Source organism: Antennarius striatus, chromosome 4 (assembly GCF_040054535.1).
Source record: "Antennarius striatus isolate MH-2024 chromosome 4, ASM4005453v1, whole genome shotgun sequence".
Classification (NCBI taxonomy): Eukaryota; Metazoa; Chordata; class Actinopteri; order Lophiiformes; family Antennariidae; genus Antennarius; species Antennarius striatus.
Window position 1 is genome coordinate 23,343,093 of NC_090779.1, and position 23,505 is coordinate 23,366,597.

Below are 23,505 nucleotides of genomic sequence, written 5' to 3' on the forward strand. Positions count from 1 at the left end.
CGACTGAAACACAGGAAAGACTGGAATGCTGTGTGTGTAAACACAAAAGAGTCCGTAGAGACCGGAAAAACAAACATCCAGTCGTCAGGAGTTGTTTGCGTCATCCCTTTTAATTGCAATCATAATTTATTGCATGTTCTTTGAATGAGAATAAAAACAAGTATACGTATCTGTCTGGTACCTGAGATGTGTGAGACAGATCCAACTCCAAGAATTAGCGTTACGTTAACTTGTAACCATGGAAACAGAAGGAAATGCATAAGACAGAAATCTCTGAATAGTAAAAGGCACCAATTTAGTCGCTGGTCATTTTGTGTGGAAATTTTGTGAAGAAGGATTAGTTCATTTTTGTGCTCTGAAACGATTAAAATAAGAACGACAGCAGACTTTTCTTCAGTTCGCCACTTAAAAACTTCCACAGCCCCTCCCTTGATTTCGGAGAGCACACCTGACATCTTTCGATACCACAGCGTGACCTTTAACCCCGCGATCCTGACACCACGACCTTACTGATGCACTCACTGTCGATTGGGTGGCTGTGTCGGTGTCACATGACCCAGTCGGTACCTGCGGGCGTCTCGTTCGTCACTCGTGAAGGTGTCTGGTTCCTTTGTTGTTTGACTCAGCGATTCCTATTACTGATTAACCACGTAGGGCTTCATGGAGCGGCGTGGAAATTCCCAGTGTTCCTGTGAACCCACATCACTAGAAGGCCTCACGCATCGCTCCTCTGCCTCAGAATGAAGAGGAAAAGAACAAATCGGAGGTGGCGGGAGAGAACGCCACAGCGTTTGTCTGTTTGCAGACGTGAGACGAGGCTGATGGGGGATAATGGAGGCCAGGGAGCTCAGACAGGCAGAGCAGGCGGGCTTGTTAGCCAGCTAGCTCCCCGCCACGCTCCATTAGCTCTCGCCATGTCGCTGCAGCTGGTCTCGTCTGTGTGTGTGTGTGTTTGTGTGCATCAATGTGGGTCGGACCAGAGAAGCTCCCAACATCAGGCCGTCGTATTTCGACAGTGACACCAAAAACATTTTCATTCTTAGCTTCACAAACGAGATTTTTTTTGCAGGTGCCTACATTCAAACTGCCTCATCTTTAAATTGTGAGTTCTGTCCTCCAAAAATTTTTTTAATTTGCACACAGCTTTCAGAGATACAGTGATCCCTCGTTACTGGAATGGAGCGCACTTCCGGATGCCGTCAGCCAATAGAATGCGTGTACGGTATCACGTGACTGCCAACCAAAAATTTGCGATGAGGTGAAGTCGCGAGCGTTGATGGGTGAATGTGCGAGGGTGAACTGTATTTAGCATCAGTCAGCTAATGCCACGCTAACTTTAGCTTAGCCTGCACCATCCTGTAAAACAGACTCCGGTCCGGCTCCAGACGATGGTGAGAGAGAATTCAGCGTGAAGCCTTCATCCTTGGTGAATCCGCTGGCGTGCATTCACTACACGCACTCACAACTGGCAGGGAAGATGTGGGCAGAACCGTCTGCGGAATTCAGAAGAGGTCAGCCCGACACTTTTTACTGTACAGATTGCACATTGTTGCCTGGATACCCAGCTACACTTTCATTATTGTGCCTAGTACAAAAAAACCCACAAAACCCACCAGCGCTCACAACATCGTGCATAGGGATGGATTAGCGGCTCATTTGAGGCCCTTAACACTTCTGTCGCGTTTGAAGTGGGAGCAACGTTTGACAGCTCCCTTAAGCGCCGCACTTATTCAAACATAAGCACAGAGATGAAGGTGAGACGTTCAAAGACGCGATGTTTACCGAACATAGCATTGCTCCTTTCTCCCAGCTTTGCTGCTAAACCTTTTGACATTTAAGTGATGATTTGCTCCATTTTATGTTTTAATCCTTTGAGAAAGTCTCTTTAAAAAAATAAAATACAATACCACACGGCCACCATTACGGCCCAAACCTACAGAAAAAATATTTTAACACGCTGCACAGATGCCAGAATATTTCTTAAACAATCGCACACAGTCGTCATCCTCCATCCGTCTCCGTCGCAGCTGCATCTCAAGCACCAGGTTACACAACAGGGATCGTCTTCCTCAGCTCCAAGAATTTGTCACAGCGCTGCTTCTTCCTGTCTTCAGGCCCAAATCCATCCATCCTTTGAGTCCAACACACACACACAAACACATTACCTAATTTACTGACCTAGATTGTGTAGACCGAAAAGAATTATGCCAATGTGTTCCTAAACACAGAGACAGCTTATAGATGCAAATAAAATCAGAAGAATCACGCAAACACTGTCAGTCTCCATGAAACTGTAGTGAAAAGTTGGGATATGAAGGGGCCGGGGGGGGGGGGGGGCAAGACTTCTGGTGAAGATTCAGATCAGACCCAGGCATTTAGGGGGTGTCGTAAGCGTTGTATTTTTGATCTAAGGTTTTCATCACATCCAGTTGAGGAGGCGACTGCTGGACGCTGCAACGGTGTGAGTTTGTAAAAGTTTGTAAAATATTTGATCATGAAAATTCCTGCAAGTCCCTAAAATTTACTTTGGTATCCAAAAGTCTGTCACAGTCCTGTTTTTTTTCTTTTTTTTCTTTACATCATAAATGTCAATTCATGCTTGATGATTCGTCATTTCATTCGTCAGTATACGGCGCGCCCTGGTTCCTCGTGGTTAACGCGTTCCAGGAACCACACGCGATTAACGAATTCCGAGATAAAGCAACAAACTATCTTATTATTTACGGTAATTTAAACGTTTACGAACCCTCCCCCGTACTGATATTAAAACACCTTCTATCTGTATTACCTTTTCCCACACTCTACTGTTTAAAGCACTTTTGTGTCTCACGGAAGTCCAAGACTTACGGAACGTAGCGCACATTCCGGATGCCGTCAGCCAATAGAATGCGCTTACGGTATCACGTGACTGTCGACCAAAAATCCGCGATGAGTTGAAGTTGCGAGCGTTGATGCACGAGAACGCACTGTGTATCGATTGTGTTACACACTAGGATTTCCTGATGATGAAACCAGGTCCACAATGAAGTCAATCACAACCATCAACCTCATTTCTTCTTCTGTCGTCTTAAAACCGCAACAAAAAGGGACCCCACACACACACACACACACACACATATTCACCCCCAGCAACACACACTCCAGGCCTCTGGTTGAGCCGCAGTGGAAAACCATGTCTGTCATTCTGCAAACTCACACCAGTGAGTTTTATAATGATACACTTCTTTATATAAAAGACGGCGCTGCCTTCACGTCCTTGGAGCTCTGCTTCCAGCTCCATCCTGAGGCTCACACTGGTTATTATTTAAACATTAAAAACCTCTGGACTAGTCGCTCCAACCACTGCTAAGCTTCTCCCAGACAGGCCAAAGCTGAGAGGGGGTGGGTGGGGGGGGGGGGACAGGCGGCTGCATTGTTGCTGTTGTCACACGAGCCGCTGCAGCCGTTGAAGAGGCTGTGTGAGTGTTGTCATCTGGCACACAGCGACGTTCTGCAGCATTATTCTTAATTACAGGCGGACGACTGTGACCCAAACAACAGAGGAAAGGAAAAACCAAGCTGGGGTGACGAAACGCTCCTGCCTCCCGCCGCTGGAGCTGCCAGATAACACGGATATATTTACGTCTGCGATCGGGTAAATGTAGGATGGCATTCAAGGACCACGTTTCTCCAAATGAAACCATCCAAACCCGCCAATATAACGACGCTGTCTGCTGTGCCCGACTGCCCACAACATGATGCACGATATTTTTAGCGACCATTTACTTCTTCCGATCCGTGCGCCCACTGCGTTGTGTCTGAGCGCGCCAATGTGGGGCCAGGACCTGGAAGTCAGCGGCTCTGCCTGATCCTACTTGGCAAGGCATCGGCGTCTACCTGAGTCATCCCGTCTGTCTGCTCCTCGCCCTCCAGCTCCTTCCACGTTTGGAACGTGGGCCCGGGCATGCAGGCGTCGTCCACGCTGAAGGCCCGACCGGAGAGGATTTTAACCCACAGGCCTCCTAATGTTCAGGAACTTCTGAACTGCAGATACAAACCGACCCGTTTCCTAGGTGATAACCACAAATAGTGAGCCGGTGTAATCAGATTATGGTGATGATGTCACATTAGAGAGAAGTGACAGATGTTCATTTCACTTAGATGGAGGCAAACTCCTCTGGTTAAGCCAGTGTGTGTTCACACACACACACACACAACATCCGTGGAAAAAACCCCCCACATCTTTTATGTGGATCCACATAAAATCTGAACGGGTTCTTCTCTTCCACCTGGTTAACTTCACCTTTTAACAATCCGTCCAGCAGTTTTTGTGTCATCGTGCTGAAAGATGGATAAAAATAAACCTGAACAAAAAACACACGTTTTGTTTTTTTAAATAAAAGTATTCAGGCCATAATAAAAAAATTTAAAAAAAAGATCCTGAAAGCAATAAAAGGAGATCCTGTGTGTGTGTGTGTGTGTGTGTGTGTGTGTGTGTGTGTGTGTGTGTGTGTGTGTGTGTGTGTGTGTGTGTGTGTGTGTGTGTGTGTGTGTGTGTGTGTGTGTGTGTGTGTGTGTGTGTGTGTGTGTGTGTGTCAGCAGCAGCTCGGCCTCGTTCCATTTTTTTTTGTCTGGAGCGTGTTTTTAATGTCAACGTTAGCAAGATTAGCTTAGCGACGTTTTGAAGGCAACGAGAGGAGAGACAAATGGAGGCGCTGAGGACAACAGACGAGGACACGGACACACCAGTACGGACACGGGAGGACGGGACGACGGACGGGGAGAGGTCTTACCTTTCGGGGGACGAGGATTTCTCGGAGTTCACGGACATGAGCAGTGCCTGTTAGCCGCTCGCTGGCCGAGGGACCAGAGAGAGGAGACGGCGAAACGGAACGGAATGCTCCCCCTTCTTGTTCCCTTTACCCTTCCTCCCCCTCTCCTGTGTGTCTGGAGAGGAGAGGGTTACTTCCTCTCTCTCCCCCCCCCCCCCCACCACCCCCTCCCTCGTCCTCCTCCTCTCTCTTGTCCTCCCGCTCAGAGGAGAAGGAAGGATGGAGGACAAGGCTCCGGCGGAGGAGATAAGAAAGATCCGCGGCTGGATGGGTGTGTGAGGCGGATGCCGCCAATGTCAGTCAGGCGCCCCTCCTCATGTCTCCTTCCCTCGCCTCTTCACCTTTCCTGGCTTACGCTTCCCCCCCCCCCACCTGCGTTGACCGACACTCCTGCCCGTCCTCCTCTGCCCTTCGCCCGGTCAGTGGTGTAGCTGTTCGGGCTGGGTGATGAGTCTATCAGCCGTCTGCCTGCTCGGGCCCCCCTGCAGCCTGTCCGTCTCTCAGGCCTTCTGCGGCTCTGCACAACAACAGAGCCCAGAGCGAGTTGGGACGTACCACTTTCCGCGCAGGCGGAGGGGTGTCCGCTCGTCCCGGCAGCGGGAAAACGAATGCCTTTCCCCTTGAGGTGCAGTCTCCTCCCCCTTCCCCTTTCTGATTTGGTCTCCCTCTCTCTGTCACTCTCTCTCTCTTCCACTTGCCTTATTACGACATCCTGTAACCCAGGGCAACGGTGCCTCGCCCCCCCCTCCACCCCCCCCTCCCCTCTACCCAGCATCCTCTCAGCCCCGCTTCCACCTCAAGTCTTTGTTGGAGGCCGTTTCCACGCGCGTCTCATCCACGTCCGTCTCCGTTTCTCGCCATCTCCGGGCAGATGGGTCATCTTCTCCGTGAGTGAGCAGCCAGAGGGCGTCGCCACGATGGGGAGAGTCGGTCTGACCTCGATATTAGTGTGTGGTGGTATGTTCAAATGCACAGTGGGGGTTGTAGGGGCAACCTGAGGTTAATGTGGCTGACTCCAGGGGGGGGGGGACTAACAGAACCTGAATGTTTTGTCTGAAGAGCACAGAGCCTTTAAGTTAAAACAGATAAAGCAAAAGTCTCCAATTAATGAATTTAAGTTTTTACCAGCATCTTTTAGCAGAATTATTGAAAATGTCCTGACAGATGTTGATGAACGGGAAGGAGGAAGGAGTGGGTAAGAATAAAAGGGCAGATTTTTGGAAATTTTCAACTGATAGTTACCAATAAACTACTAACTGATTACCATGTACAGGGTGGGGAATGTGCAAAGGGAAAATTCATCATCATCATCAAATTCTTAACTGAATTTAGATCAAAGGGGATTTTTCTTTTACCCCCTTCCTCTCTTTAAAATCATAAATTATACCATCAAAGCAGAATCCCACTAACAACGATTTGCAGTAATATTGACAATTGCTCTGTTAAGTCGGATTTCAGCTGATCAACATCACCTGCTGCAGGTTCAACCTTAATAAAATGAACAAAGTGTATGTGAAGGCCGGCAGGCACATGTGAAACAGAACACAGTGATCTCCTTTCTCTGCAATCTCGGTTCCACTTTCCCCACATAAAAGCTCTACATTAGGATGCATGTCTCTGAGCCAAACTATTGTCCTCATTCTCTGTGGATGTGGGCCAACGGGGGGTAAAGTACATCCATCCAGCAGGAGGAACACGGCGCTCACATGAGAGGGAGCACTCCACACTTTATTTATTCGTTTTTCATGTCCAGATTTTTTTGGGTCAGAAGAGGTGGGGGAGGGGACCAGAGTCTATCTCTGCACACCCTGGATGCAAAGCAGGAAGAAAAAAAAAATCACGTGCTAATCTACCGTATTGTCATGCACGTGCACAAATTCATCCAATTTGAGATGTTTGAAGAAAGAATTATCTGAGTAAAATCACTCTTCATAATGGCTTCCGTTTCTCTGCATGAAAATAGAAACGTCGCGTATTTTCAGTATTCCAACATCCTCTTACGTTTGAGCTCATTAACGGCTCATTTGTACTCCATCCACAAGAGGGCAATGAAGAGTCAAAACCAAAATTGCAAACAGTAGCCGAGGTTCATACCTCGGTTTTTATCGTACCCATAAACTTTCACGATGGAAGGGGGTAAATTAGCCGTCAGTAACATCATAGCAACACTGTGGATGCATTTTGGTTTGAAACTAAACAAAGACAATTTGTTGAATTTGCAGCTAAAAGGTCAAAAGTCAAAGATTTTGTATTATCTTAGCATTTTTCTAGCAGTAGCAACAGTAATTCTTCATTTGAAAAAAAAAAAGCACGATACTGATATTTTTGGGATTGTTTTTGTTATTGAAGCATTTGTTCCAACTTCTTCTACTGAGGCAGATTAGATGCTACATTGGCATCTTACTGCCCTCTACTGGTTTCTATTAATGACCCTTTCGGTGGTCATGGTCTTTATTTAGTCAGAATACATCCTGAGTTTGATGGATGCTCTGATGATGTCGCAAAATAAAACATGCGCACACGTCCATATCTGAGGAAATTAAACGAAGCTATAAATTTGCAAATTCAAAGGTGTTCTAATTTCTTGAGGAGAAGAAGAATATGGCAGAGGGGGAGGGGGAGAGATGATGACTCTCATGAGCAGATATATTTTGGGAGCTGGAATTGAGGCTGCCGGGAGCTATCTTTAAGCGGCCTACTTCTCCTCACTGCCTGGTTGATGCCGGGTAGAGAAAAGGGGTTTATGCATGCAAACACACACACACACACTGCAACACGCTCGAGGACAAACACACACACTAGACACCACAGAGGATGAGGCACCATCATGCAGACATGTAGACGAATGCTCACACAATGGATTATATGGAAGATGCTGCAGCTTCAACGGTGACGCTGCCCTTTGTGTCAGCAGCCTTGTGGTTCACGTCTGCTGAGAAAACACTGCCCCCAAGAGGACATATAGAAAATGACACGCAAACGCATTCAGAACCTTCAGGCCCAGATGAACATGCTGACAGCCTCGGGTCTGCCTCAACAGACTCCCATATGTAGCACCATCTACTCACATAGAAGAATTAATATGGGCACTAAATATAAATTATAGATCAATGATGTAGGATGTTGGTGTTTTATCCGGGGTGTACCCTGCCTTTTGCCTTTAGGCAGCTGGGATAGGATCCAGCAGACATGTGACCTGCAAGATGGATAAGCAGATGCAGACCAGACGATTGTGATAATGTCTTCTACAGGAAAATTAGAGGATGAATTTGTTTTATGTTGCAAGCGCACTAACAGATTCTAAAAACTTTAATAATAATCCCATCTTTTTTACACAGAGATGACATCACAGCCCAACAACGTATTGTTAACCAAACACACAAGAAACCAGGACAACTGGTAAAATTTGCAGATGCGTCATAATGCTTTGTGCAAAATCGGACACAGGGTTCAGTCAAATTTGTGTTAACTGCTGCAATCAAAGGAAAAGTACTCGAGTCATGTTTATGTCTTAACGCTATAAAACATCATTTTCCATTTCCCCCAATGTCGGACCTGGTTCTGACTTCAGTTTCCTGACCTGACAGACTAAAGCGACATCCTGAAATTGTGATTTTGATCATGTCCGTCTTTAAAAAATGATGTCTTTAAAAAAATGGAATACATGACAAAAAAACAAACCCAGCAAAGCCTCATGTCTGAAATCAGGAAATATTTACCTTCCCTTTACCTTCCCTGAAAGGACACATACAAGGTCAGACTGTTACAAATTAAATTACTTTTGGTGCTTTTGGTACCTAAAGGATGTCAGAACTGATGTCAGAGGTCAACTATATGGACAGTTTTTTAGGTTACAGTCATTACAGCGACGCTAGTGCTACATGCAGTGACCTTTGACCTTCTGTCAAGTCACAGAGTACTGAATCAGTTGCTCCACATTAATTAAATAATTTCTCATCATGAATGGAAGGCAGACTCCGAATGACTGGTTGATCAATGATCATATGTAGCTGATCAGTGGAGATAGAGAAGCCTCTATCAGTATAAATGTAGAACACGGCTGCCCTCTACTGGACATAATGAGACTCACACTCCTAAATGTCAACCTGTTCAGAACACACTCCACTTCTTTCAAGGCTTTCATGATGGGATAGGAAGCCGCAGGGAGGTGTGAACATCAGCAGTTTTCTTCAAACAGATAAACAGAGAGATCATTTTCCTCATATGCTGTATAATTTTGGCTCAGTAACACATTTCATCTGATCTTATCTGGCCTTATTAGGCCTGGTAAGGACCCTTACACAACATCCATGGACACTGGACCAACACTCCAAGAGCTGGGAGCAGCCAATGAATGACAAGATCTGTACCATAGTCTGAGGATTATGTTGACCCTGTTGTCTTTAGTTTTTAGATGAACATGGAATAAAGTCTTTATTGATACTCTGAAAAAGTTCTTTCTTTAGTAGCAGTTCAAGGTTAATTGATGCTAAATTCTAAAACGGAAGTATCCTTGGGCTTATTACATCCCGCTTCAAAGCGCCGATGCGTGTTCGTCCGTCCGTCTGTTTGTCCATTCATTTGTACACCAAATATCTACGCAAACGTTGCTGATAGAAAGATGAAACAAAAAGCACATTACACGGGCGGCAAATGGGGTGAAAATGAGATGATGACCTTGAGAAAACAGGGTCATGGTAAAATTTCAACTTTTGTACACTCAGGAACCAGATAAGATAGAAAGACAAGGGAGAAGGCCAGTGTAAAACCATCAAAAGCACCAGGTTTGATCTACCTATGCACTAGCATTGATCTATGGTCAAGGCCAGTGCAACTTTGGCCAACCCTGAAAGGTCAAAGCTATGCACTAGTCAGGTACTACTTTCAGGGTACCCTGACCTACCCTGAAAGTAGGTCAGGCTAAGTCGCGGGATGTTGCAGTCTCTGACTGCCTTGTGAACAAACCCTGCAGTACCACCAGGATCCACTGGGGGTAGTGTAGGCACAAGCAAGACATTCATCAAATGTAAAATGAAGAAGATACTTCTGACAGACTGTTCAGATGCTACTTTTTATTATCATCATTATAATAATTATAATAATAATAATAATAATAATAATAATAATAATAATAATAAGAAGAAGAAGAAGAAGAAGAAGAAGAAGAAGAAAAATAATAAAAAAAGAAGAGCACTTTCATAATACCCTCGGTGAAATTATATTTGTCATTATATTATTTATTATTGTATTATTAACTTTACTTATCATCAATACGCTCGACTCTCACTGCCCTCTAGTGGACATACCGATGCCAACATATATACAGTATATAGGGAGAATAAATGAGCCTACATCTTTCTCATACACAGGAAATCAACTGGAGTGACAGAATTTTTTATTTTTAACTCTTTTTTTGGAAGCCTCCTTTTGCTTTGCTGAGATATTTCCTCTATTTTGTTCTTACTAAAAAAAACCCTACATGTTCACAAAGTTTTCAGATGCTTGTGTCCAAAACACATTTTTTCAAGATGCAGCGAAAGGAGGACACCAGACCGTTCATCAAAGCCAGATCCTCTGTGTTTACAGTGGCGGCAGCGCTGACGATTGGAGTTTGAGGACACACACACACACACACACACAAAGAACACACACCATCTCCAGAGATCTGGGTTAGTGTGCTGAGACACACAAATACCTTATGGCTAGACTTCAAGTGTGAGCTGCAGCAATTAGAGCCGACACAAGCAATCCAATAGCACTGAGATGAGTATCGATCCTGTCCTGTTGTACCCGCATCTGCATTCATCTTAATATCTGTGATAATTGATGAGCCAATGGAGGCAAATTCTTAAATGTGTGATGAAGAACGTGCTAATGACATGAGCAGCATGTTGGTATCTCATCTCAGGCTTAATGCCCATTTATATTACATTAAACTTCTGCATCATTTTCCTCTTGTGTTTGTGTTTGTGTGTGTATGTGTGTAATTTTTTCTAAAGGCGGCAATTACATTAAATCAATGGTGTTAATGTACTCAATGCAAACGCCATTAAATAAACACTAAAGAGTTTCAAGAAGATCCAGATTATTTTTAAAGAGTCACTGGTGAACTGGGTCTAAATTCAGGTTTGGGTATTTGTTTCAGCTCAAGAGAAAATCTCAAATCACCAGCAGGATATGGGTTTAAAGTCATTTTTATTTCTGCTGTATTTCTTTAGCTGGCTCAAAGATATCAACTTCAACAAGACTAAAAACTGAGACAGTTCAGTAAAAGATAGAAATTAATTCAAGAACTGATTGGCCAGAAGGCGTCGCTGGAGGGTGGATGATGTGGTGTTCACCCTCCCTGCCCTCACAGATATCATGTCCATTTAAAAAGTCCTCCTTTCCTCCATCCACGATGCCACCCCAGAATGCAACTGAAGTGCTTCAGAACCAGAGGGTGGGATTAACAAATCCTGGATGGTCTCTCAATAAACCAATGCGGACCACTTTGGACCGTCCTTTTAATTCACTCCTGTTCTTCCTTCACATTTGGTAGAATCAACCCAACCATCAAGGCCAACATCCAGGGAAAAGGAAAGGTAAACCCTTCAAGTGTTCTTATGGGACAAACTTCGAGCTAAGCCTTTATCAGACCAACGCCCCCCCGCCCCCCAGTCAGACCCTAAAGCAGCAGACAAGAAGATTTCAGGAGCTTTAGACGTGTCAACCAGTCGACTTCAGCCCTGCATGCTTCACTAATGACTGCTGAAAGGTGAGCTTCCCACTTTAACACCTTCTAGAGTAGCCTACTTCTGTGGAATGTTAAATTAGCCACTCAGCATTAATATTTGCACTTTGACATCCAGAGAGGAAATAACTCCCACTCAAACACCACACAGGAAGCAGCTGAAGTGTGTCAGGTAGTGTGTTATAATGATTATTTAGAAAGATCTAAACTAAATGATGGGTTGAGTACAAAGATTTCTCCAATGTGTAAGACTCCGTTCTTTATCCTTGGATATCTTATCTTGTACTTGAGATACAATCTCAACTCTAGACCTTTCAAAGACCCCGATGCGACCCCAAGGTTGGTTGAATACTCCAAAGGGTCCATTCATCCAAACATTACATTTCTGGCTCCGATTAGATTATTTCACCAAGGGAACAAGAATTTAAAGGTTTACAAGAAAAGTTGACAAAAACTATGCATACACCGCTTTATTTCTACTCCAGAAAATTCAATAGTTTCTTGTTTGGGACAATAAGTTCTCTTGTAATCCATCAATTACTTTGAGTGGACACTGTGTAAAGTGTCCATCACTGAACACCTTACAGTGTTCCTAGCAGCCTCACAATGGAGTGGAAGACGCCATCATCTCCCCTCATCAGCAGGAAGTGGACTGGATGACCTCAGGGTCCGCCACCAGGCTGCAGAGAGTCTCAGACGCTGTGCTGAGGGTGGGGGTCCCTCAGGGGACAATCTATGTCCATTTGCGGTCACACTCTACACCTCAGACTTCAGATACTGCTGAAAGACCTGCCACCTGCAGGGGACAGGAAGTCGAAAAGATGTGTGGAAGGGTTCCGACCACGCCACCTCCAACTGAACCCCGCAAAGACTAAGGAGTCGGTGATGAACTTCAGGAGGCAATGTACCAGGTTGACACCCGTTAGCATTGAGGAAACAGAGGAAAAGTATGGCGGTAAAAGTAGCCTGGTCTTCACGAAGTCAATGGGTTGGACTGGACTAAAAAATGATGCTCTGCACAAGACAGAAATGCATGTATGTATGTATGCAGCTGATGTTAACAGACAAAGCATGAATGCTAACATCAGTACATAAAACAAAAATGTCTTTGACTTAAACTTGACGGTGTTGTTTCTTCACATTCTGCTGATAAAGAGATGAGCAGACATTTGGGAAAGTATTAAAATAACGAGGAGCAGTCACAGAGGGAGGATTCTGGAAAAAAAATAACCACATTCTGCTCAATGGTGCTGCAGGTTGATAAGAAATGGCTTCACCTCAAACTGGTGACGTGACAGACGATAGGGCGTGGACGGCTCCTTCACAGTCTTTAACTGAAACAACAAAGATACTGATTGGGTAAATACCGGGGCGTTAAAGGAGATCTGGAGCGCTCCGACCTGATTCTACACCCTCCTCATTGACATTCACGTCTTCCTTCTCGTGTCCTACACAGCGGTTTTCACCATTTTCTCTCCATCGCAGCATTTTCTGTTGCTACTGGTTGGCCAGACACCAGACGCAAACTCTCTTTTCACCACCCTCTCACCCTCTACATGCACCTCACATGCTCGCCTGCCGTCGGCTGCCTCCAGCCGGGCTGCAGTATCGACGGTAGAAGCGCGGTGGAGCGGATCTCTCGGCTCTTCCTCACGTTCTCACATCACGTGACGAAGCAGCGATTGGTCCACCGTGACTTCCTCCTCCTCGGCACTCAAGAGAAACCCCTCAATTCATGATGAGGGATCCTTTCTCTCACTGATGGATGGTTTCAACGTTCATGAGACGTGGAGGTGATGGTAGGTCATTTCATCAGAATCAAAGAATCACAACTAACAGGACCAGAAATGTAAAACAGCCACCAGTGTGTCGCTGAGATTCAAATTTAAATTCAAACCGGCTGAAGCAGGGAAGTATCTCATGTGATTCAAAAGAAAATCAGAAATCAAATAGATTTGTTTCTTTATGATTAGGAAACAAGACATTTACTTCTATAAACTGAGTATGAGTTGGACTACACAAAACAGGAGCCAACAGACTTCCCCCTAAAAAATTCCACATGAAACAGTCCTAACAGCAAACCGCCATCATTTAACAATCCAACGGTAGAATAGCATTTTAATCCCAGTGCTGAACTGAAATAAAAGCTCCAAATCATTTCACAGATGTAGAAATCTTATTTTTGAATTACCAAAATATCAAAATACTTTTTTGGCGTTTCACACTTTCTCTGAGGAAAACTAAGTTTGATTGAGGACACCCTCTTTCGACATTACTATTTAGGAAAAAAAATTTTTTTAAATTAAATTATAGAGGTCACAGGGCACATTTTTAGTGAATGCATGATTTGTGCAAAATACTCTAACTGTGATTTTTAAGGCAACCTCTAGAACCAAGCTCATCTCAGAGTCTGAATTTGTCTTTCTATCTCAACTCTAGCCTTAGCTTGATGCCCGATGATAGGAATCCCTCAAATTCTTCCACGGCAACCAGACCTTCTCACATCGGTTGAATTAAACCGCCACACAGGGATCTGCTAAGTTTATAATTCAATACATGCCAGCTTTAGATCACCAGAATCAAGTCGTTTCAGGCAAGAAGGTCAGGTTGCTAGATCCTGCACATCCAAAAGTCAGCCAATGACAAGTCTTGGACGTTTAACAGGGCAGGTCAAATGGTCATAGTCGTTCCTGAATGATGCTTAACAGTTAGCAGAGTTGCACTGAATGAAAACTCCTGAGTCATTGTTGTTCTTGTGATCATGGTGACAAGGAATCACTCTGTTGTTATTGCCTCTGGTCGACTGGAGTCATGCTGCCAGAGTTTCTATGACAACGTGCAGCCCAAGGCATGATGGTCCATTTATTTTAAGTGGCGGCGCAATCCCAATAAAACAGAGCAAAGAAGAAGCAAGAAAAACAAATTAAAGAGTGAAAGCTGTGATCACAGTTATACTTTCCAGGAAGAGAGGATCTTTGCTCTGCTCTAATTTCTAGGATGATATCATAAAACATCAGAACCTGTTCCATAAAACTTTTTTGTTACAAGTATTAAAGAACTATAATCAGGTTTTCTACAAAGACAAGAAAATGATGACCTCAGTCAAGTTGGTTATCAACAGCTGTTTGAATGGTTTTAATGAAACTGATTTGGTTTTTTTACAACTCTGGTGTGATTATTAGGAGGTCTAGATCGAGGAACAAAAAAGTGAGATCTTTGGATTCTTGAGTACAAACAAACTATTTGAAAATATTTCCAGCCTCTCCTGGCATCGTAAAAAACATTTCAATCAAAGGATTGGTTGATAATGAAATAATCAATCATAGAGATGCCTTAACATTCAGGAGAGGCAATTTAATTTGAACAAGACTGCATCTGAGACTGAAGTTGAGGTTCTGTTCACATCTCACCACCAACATCCCAACTCCATAACACATTCAGGTTCTGCTCACATCAATCAATCAATCAAGTTTTATTTATATAGCGCTTAATCATGGCAACAGACATTTCAAAGCGCTTTAACAGACAGAGAAGCCCAACTGAACCCTCCAGAGCAAGCATAAGCGACAGTGGCGGGGAAAAACTCCCTCGATGAGGAAGAAACTCCGGGCAGGACCCAGACTCTTTTGGGCGGCCATCCGCCTCGACCGGTCGGGTGGAAAAGAAATCAAAGGAAGATGAGAACAGGGTCAGAGAGAGAGTGGCAGATAGGCCAGATAGAGACAGTGTCAATATGGTTGAGGTTATGTTTCATCACGTAATGTTCTATCCATAGTGCTCAATCCACAGTGTTATAATCCATAGTCTTCTATCTGTAGTGTCCAATCTATAGAGGTCTATATATATTGTTTTATCAATAGTGTTCTATCCAATTAAGGCTATCCTGTGTTCTATCCATAGTGTTCTATCTATAGAGCTCTATCTATAGTGTCCTGTCTGTACAACTCTATCCATAGTGTTCTATCTATGTAGAGTTCTATCCACTGAGGTCAATAGATAGTGTTCTTGTAGAGTTCTATCCGCTGAGGTCTATAGATAGTGTTCTTGTAGAGTTCTATCCACTGAGGTCTATAGATAGTGTTCTTGTAGAGTTCTATCCACTGAGGTCTATAGATAGTGTTCTTGTAGAGTTCTATCCACTGAGGTCTATAGATAGTGTTCTTATAGAGTTCTACCCATAGCATTCCATACATAGTGTTCCATCTACAGTGTTCTGTCAGCAAATCAGAACCACTACACAAAAACAAACAACTAGAACCAAGGCAGTCACAGACTGCAACATCCCGCAACACCCCTGAATTCAAAATTTTACCCTCACCTACTTGCATAGGTCAACTAGTGCTTTGACTATATAACCATAGATGGAAGCACTAGCTTTGATCTATGGTCTTACTCACACTGGCCATCTCCCTCGTCTTTCTTATGCGGTTCCTGAGTGTATAAAAGTTCATATTTGACCTTGACCTAGTTTTCTCAAGGTCAAGGTCACAATCTCATTTTCATCCCCTTTGCCGCCCGAGTCATGTGCTTTTTGTTTCATCTTTCTATCAGCAGCTGTTACAAAGATATTTGGTGGACATACAAATGGACGGACGGACGGAGGAACGGACAAATAAACGAACAACCGAACGAACGGACGGACGAACACACAAACACTGATAATTACAATACATCACCGCTTTGAAGCGGGATGTAACAAGAGGGGTAGACGAGTGTTGGACCTGCAGGAACGCAATGGTGCTGCCCCCTGTGCGTTGTGGCAGGAACCGGAACTGCAGGAGAATAGTCGAATATTGTCGCGCACATCTGTATAGTTTCCTGTCCACGGGCATTCTATCCATGAAATTCCCGTGCAAAAACGATGGACCAAATGACGACAAATTTTTTTAGTAAAACTGTTGCTATGGCAACGGTTCCTACTACAACTGATGAGCAAACACACTTACTATGTACCTGACAATGCCAGTCTGTAGATCAGCGAGACAGGCTAAGAGAAATGCACCAGTACAGATAAAGAGAGAGCAGGAAAGGAAGAGTTGGATGACAGAAAGAGAATTTCTCCACTCCTCCACCCACAAACACCACACATCTCCACCTACACCCTCCACAGTGGTTATTTAAGGAGACAACGACTCTGCTCACAAGTCATCATTCAGGTCTGTTTACTTCGGTGACATGGCCTTACAGCGGTTCACGATTGATCAGGACGCGCAGCGACGTGACAAAAGACAGAAAAGACTTTGAAGTGTTGTTTCTGGATGACCGTAACTTCACGCCCGCAAACACATTCAGCTCGGTATTAAAGTTATTTAAACTCCAACGCCATGGAGACAACGATCCGTCACCTGCACCAATGATCCGATTCCTCAAGTGGATCAGAAGCAAACATGTTAACCTCTGGTCTGAGACTGTCCTGATCAACGACATCAGTGTGGATCAATAATATGATCGAAGCATCATCCCTGGAAGGGATTTGATGAAGCAGCTGATAGGATGTGTGTATGTGTGTGTGTGTGTGTGTGTGTGTGTGTGTGTGTGTGTGTGTGTGTGTGTGTGTGTGTTGATTCCACTATGACCCTGACCTAGATAAGCATTTCAAAAAAGGAATGAATTAATAGATGGAAAATCTGAACTGCAAGGAATTAAACGTCCGCTTCTCCCGCTTTCGAGGGTCACGGGGGTTGCAGGAGCCAACTTGAAGTGAAGGTGTCTGATCAGGATGTCTAATCCTGATCGGAGTTAAGTCCTGCTGTGTATATCCCAGCATGCACTGGGGAAAAAGGTCAGGTTCACTACATGAAACCAATCTCTGGATTTATTTCCTTTTGGATATCGCTGATACCAGGTGGAATGATGAGAGCCTAACTTTATGACTGGTGATCTGATGTGCGGGTATTTCCCAGCAGCCCCCTGGGCTGTTGGCACCACCTAATTGATGACTTGTCCGGCTGTGGGGGGTGACGTGGACCCAATCGGATCACGCCATGGAGGGACTCCACTCCAATCCACACGCAGCAGCAGCAGCAGCAGCAGCAGCGCATCTTCCCTGCAGGACTGATGCTCCGACAAATGACGGCAAAGTGACGTCATCAAAGCGCCATGTGAGGGGCAAATTGTCAAAGCGGGGCAATAGCGCGAAATTATTTAAAGCCCTCCAGTCCAACACCAATGAGGAGGGGGGGGGGCAAGTGTGGATGCAAAATGTTGTCAAGTGGCGCAAAATAACAACTTCCCACTCTGCGCATCTGACAGCGTGTGATGACGCGTCTGCGCGCACCGCCGAGGCGCACGGGCATCCACCGACCCGACCCACGTCAAACAACCCCCCCACCACCACCACCAAGCCTTCCTCCGCCCCCCGACACACCGCTTACCTCCGATTGTGACCCGCTCTGTCCTTCTTCCCCTTCGGCCTCCTCTTCCTCGCCTGGATGGCCATCACTGCCGAGGCGGGGTTCCGTTCATCCATGGGCATTAACGACGTCCGGGGTGAGGGTGTTGGGGTGGGAGGGGTGGGAGAGAACACACATCATCAGGCTGGGCTGGCATGCCCCCCGGTAGGCTTCCTACACATCCGCCACCTCCCGCGTTAAATAGAGCCGCGGGAGGTGAGGCGCACTCCGGCTGCCGGGATACGAACCTTTCCTGGAGCTCATGGTTCCGCCTCGTCCCCACAGCAGGAGCAGCTCGACAACTGCCCGGATCTCTTTCTCTCGTTCACGGACCCTCACCTCCAACGACAGGCGGAACGGCGCCCTCTGCCGTCTGAGGCGGGAATCGCGTGGATTTTAAACTTCAACGAAAACAGAAATCGAGTAAGAGCAGAAAGAAGCACGTTTTGCCATTATACCAGAGAAAATATCTAAACAATTCTCAAATAATTAAAATAATATTATGCATAAACTTTTAATTTAGATGAAAACATGTGTTGTATATAAATTTTGGATAATTAGTTGAACATTTTCTTAGATCTAATTGAGGAGTAGTGAGAGGACGGAATTCTTTTTTTACTTTTAATGCATTGATGTGTTTTTATTCCCTTTTCTTTCTTTTCTTAATTTTATTTTTCTCTTTCTGACCCAGATCCACATTCACAGTGGACGGAACCTACTCAAATATGATTTGGAGACAAATGTCAGGCTCTTATCCAATGGAGAATTCATGCAATTTCACAAAAATGGTGACATGAACAAATTCTTTGGTGTGGATTACGTCCCTTCTATGAGACAATCAAGTGGTCTCTTGATTCAACACTCCATCCGTGCGAAAAAGCAGTTGCGTAATTAAAATCCATCAAACTACCGGGTCCGTTTCACAAAGCAGGTTTAACAAACCCTGTGTCAGACCCAGATTAAGTCCACCTAAAGTTTAGCAGGAAATTACACACACATAAATGTGCTCTCAGCTATATCAATACCTTATGGAGACAAGTGAGTTCTTTCAAACCTTCACTCTGCCTACCAGGTTACAGTCTGCTGCTCAGGTAAGACTCATCACACGTTCGTGGGTCATGAACCAACCCCGAACACTTTGCCTCCACATCAGAAATGTAGTCTGCAGCATCACATATGATCTGGACTGATGTCAGTTTATCTAGGATGCAGTCTTTAAGATGTTGAAGCAGTAGTCAATATACATGTACCTACACATGTATGCTGTGAATAGAGTCTGTACATAGAATAGAATACTGTACATTTAGTCATATGTACTGTATTACTAAATCACAGCCAGCTCAACGTAACTCCATACTGTGGTGCTCTGCTGCCACCCTCTGGCGGTTACGGAACATAGCAGGCACCCTCAAACAAATAACAAATCCAACCACAGTGACTGACGTTCTAGGACAGATTCAACATTCAAGATGAGTTGAAATATCATACCTGAGAACTTCTTCTTGGTCTCCTTCTTTTCCTTTGGGCTTTTCCCTTCAGGGGTCTCCACAGCGAATCAGTTGCCTCCATCTAACCCTGTCTTCTGCATCCTCCTCTCTCACACCAACTATCTTCATGTCTTCCCTCATTACATCCATAAACCTCCTCTTTGGTCTTCCTCTAGGCCTCCTGCCTGGCAGTTCAAAACTCAGCATCCTTCTACCAATATATTCACTATCTCTCCTCTGGACATGTCCAAACCATCTCAGTCTGGCCTCTCTGACTTTATCTCCAAAACCTCTAACATGTGCTGTCCCTCTGATGTACTCATTCCTGATCCTATCCATCCTGGTCACTCCCAGAGAGAACCTCAGCATCTTCATCTCTGCTACCTCTAGCTCTGTCTCCTGTCTTTTCCTCAGTGACACTGTCTCTAGACCAAACAACATCGCTGGTCTCACCACAGTTTTGTACACCTTTCCTTTTATTTTAGCTGAAACTCTTCTATCACACATCACACCTGACACTTCAATCCCAGTCTGCCTTTTTCTTTGTCTACGTGAATATTGAAATCACCTATAATTTTTATTTTCGGTTCGTTTTTGGGTTCGATGTCCCCTGCTTTGGCCCCAGGGACACCTTTGGCTCTGGTAAAACTGGTGAAGAAAGTCCCCTGAGATGTTCATGAGATTTGTCTTACTTCCCGTGCAGCAAGACAAGGTGCAAATCAATCAGTCAAATAATAAATCAATCAACTTTATTTACAGAGCGCTTTATCACATGAACAGACATTTTATAGGGCTTTTACAAAAACAGAAACCCAATAGAACCTTACAGAGCAAGCATAAGCGACCCAGGCTCTGGAGGGTGACCATCCGCCATGACCGGTTGGGTGGAAAATAAATAATGGAGATAATGACAGGGCAAGAGAGAGAGAGAAAAGAGAGAGGGTGGCGGATAGGAGTCGCTGTCTGGATGCTGAGGTGGGGACGTGGTGCCAGGACTTTCAGGCTGTGTTCACTGACTCCCAGGTTATTGTCTTCTAGACTTGCTCACAACAACCACTTTTTGTCCTCAATATCAATCGAATCAGCAGTCGGAAGGCTCTTCTAGCTCAATGGGGAGTCCAAAAGAGTCTCTCTACCTAAACCATGCTGAGAGTCTGCCAAAAAAGCCCCTTCTACCTGAACAAGAAGAAAGTCACTGCTAGATTTGAGTTCAGTCAGACTGAAAAACATGGCATTAAAAGTGAATGTTTACACATTTCAAGTGATGCAAGGATGATATTTCACCTTTTACCTTCAGGTCTATTATGTGACATAAAGCAGGACATGTCAAGCAGAACATGAAACATGAGGACTTTCTATTTTCCAATTAACGGAGTCTTTAGAAGCAGCAACAGGCTGGTGGAACCAAACTTATTCAGTTTCCTTATGAGTGTTTTTGATTTTACTTCTACATAATTCTTGACATGAAGAACATTCATGTATCAGAATAGCCATTTCTTTAAGGACACAATGGTTTATCTACATGAAATTTGTAAGTTTTATACTTAAGAGAATATTAATGAGAATAAAAATGTGAATTTTACTCACATTTATGGAGGGATGGATGAGGAGAAGTATCTTCCATCTTAATATCATCCATATCATCTGCAGGAAAGACAATTGAGTTAGTTAATAACTCAAGTCCTCAATGTTGAATGTGTTGGAAACAGAGACTGTTATGTGGGTCTTGGTCAGTGACCCCCTATTCAATCATCCACTCACCATCCTGCATGTATTTGAGACACTTGTTCGCCACCATCTCATTAAACACAGCTATTGTTGCCTCTTCGCGAATTTCATGCAGGAAAGCCTTGATGGATATTTGCTGTTCTTCATGAAATTGACGCTCAATGTCCAGCTGGTGCACTAAATCCTTGTACTCTGAACAACTCTCGTCCAGCTTCTTCTGTAAGGCCTCCTCCCTCCGTTTCCCCTCAGAGATCTAAAATGAGACCAATGAAGGAGATCAGTTTGTTTTGATAGCTAATGTTACCACAACAATTCTTAATGCAGAATATGTTTTTTATCACACCATCAAATTGCTGTGTGAATCCCCTCCATAATTAATCAATACATTATGAATATAAGCTTCTATATTAATGTAATGAGTTTTGAAACCAGAACTACTTTCAGCATCCCTACCTCAGCTCTGAGGGCTTCCAGGGTTTCTGTTACGATGTTTATGTCCAACAGTGTGTTTTTCACTGCATAGTCCTCAGCCGATCGTTCTGCAGCATCTAGAAGCGTGATGTCAGCGTTGTACTTCAGCAGCAGGCCCATGATGCCAACCTTTCCAGCTTCAGCAGCCATCATCAATGGAGTTCTGCAGGTAGAACCAATCACAGCAACAGGTTCATCAAACATTTATTTCTAGACTGTGACAACCAATAGCATTAGCATCCAGCTAAAAAACTGATGAAGATGATGACTGAATTTTTATTTATTGAACTCTATAGTGATGAGACATGTATCAAGAATGTGATATTTTTTTAGGACTGACCTTTTCCTTTTGTCTACAAAATCCACACAAGCTCCTCGTTCCAGAAGAAACTTCACCATCTCTTCATGACCATGCTGGACTGCCACAGCCAACGGAGTTAATCCAAACTAAATATGACATGATAATCACAAACAGACATTAATTTGTATTACATCATTAGTGTGAGAGCAAAAGCTTTACTAAACCTCACTGCTGTTACCCTAATCTTTACTCTTTTACTTATTCTTGAAGTTTTGTGCCGCTAACTTCTTCTGTATATTTCTGGCTACCATGACCCTTCAGATTTCAAAATGTTCCCCTCTTCAAGGACATGATGATTTATTTATAGATTTTCAGTCTGTTGTAAATTAATCATTATCAAATATGTGAAAATCTGTGTCAGATCTTTTTTTTTCAATGCAAAATTTCTCCAAGAAATGCAAATTTCCAGTCGCTCATATTATTTTAACCAAACGATAATCATCAAGACTACATAACAAATAAGATCTCATTGAGAATTTTCACCTGATGGCCAGAATACCTCTTCTTTAGCGTCCACATTCATCATTTCTTCAGACATTGTTCAAATATTAGAGGTTCAGAGTATTAGAAAGTAGTAACAGAGGTATTTTCACCAGATGACTCCATGCACTAGTGAAGAATCTCTTAAATTGCCAGTTTCTGAGCTTGTTCTACTGTTCTGTATTAAGAACTGAGGTATCAAAAAAAATTTCCTGATGCGAACGAACTGTGGTTTTGAGGAATAAAACATATGATCACCTTATTTATTGAATTGATGTAAGCCCTACGACACAGCAGAGAGGCTGCATCAGACACACATCCTTCTTTTGCTGCAATATGAAGGAGTGTGTTACCAACACTGTCCACCCATAACGGTTCAGGGTCAGCCTTCAGCAACGTTGTGATGGAGGTTTCATTCTTAATAGACAGAGAAGTGATGTGAATAAACAATCATCCACACAATGAATGAACAAAACGACCAGTGACAAATTTCATTCATTAAAGGATCAAATGTGTTCATCCAGGATTACCTACAGTAAGGTCTGTTTTTATTGTCATGTGGGTAACAGAGATGTGTTGGTTTAAAATTCACACTGCTAAAAATGAGGAAAATGAACAACTAAAAGAACAAATTGAAACTTCAAAATGAGAGTCAAAAAGAACAGAGATAAAATAAAAATGTAGGAGCAATCCAGGATATCAAGGAAGGAAAATAAATCTTCAAAATCTTTGTAGAGTTTGAACTTTAAAACCAGAAGACAACTTTCAGCATCCCTACCTCATCTCTGGGGGCAACCTGGCTTTCCAACTCCTCTTTGGAAACACCACGGCCTTCTAGAATATCTTGGGATGAATGGACAAATGTAATTTTCAGATGATCAGGCATGTCTTTGAAAGACATGGTTTGTCTGACCTTCTTGGGATTATAGGCACTGATCATAAAGGCACATCTGCAAGAGAGTCAAAACAGTGGAAAAGTCATATTTTACAGTTTATCTGTGGTGTTTTAAATGTACACAGAAAAAAAAGATGAATTCCTAAT

At 43.8% G+C, this 23,505-nt stretch overlaps 1 protein-coding gene across 4 annotated transcripts in view; it reads right to left on the minus strand.

The window, feature by feature from the left end:
• The window catches only part of srpk2 (SRSF protein kinase 2), a 40,024-nt gene extending 21,785 nt beyond the window's left edge, over positions 1–18,239 (minus strand). For 3 of the 4 annotated variants that reach the window (XR_011035235.1, XM_068313813.1, XM_068313815.1), the window contains exons 1-2: positions 18,185–18,239; positions 17,919–17,985 (exon numbers count right to left, since the gene is read on the minus strand). Coding sequence is in view for 3 of the 4 variants with exons in the window: in XM_068313813.1 (XP_068169914.1) it covers positions 17,919–17,985; positions 18,185–18,200 (83 nt within the window). In the remaining variant the exon portion in view is untranslated. Of the gene's footprint in view, positions 1–4,772; positions 5,331–17,918; positions 17,986–18,184 lie in introns of those variants that run through there. The other variant, XM_068313814.1, reaches the window with a different exon arrangement.
• Positions 18,240–23,505: the final 5,266 nt, after the last annotated feature.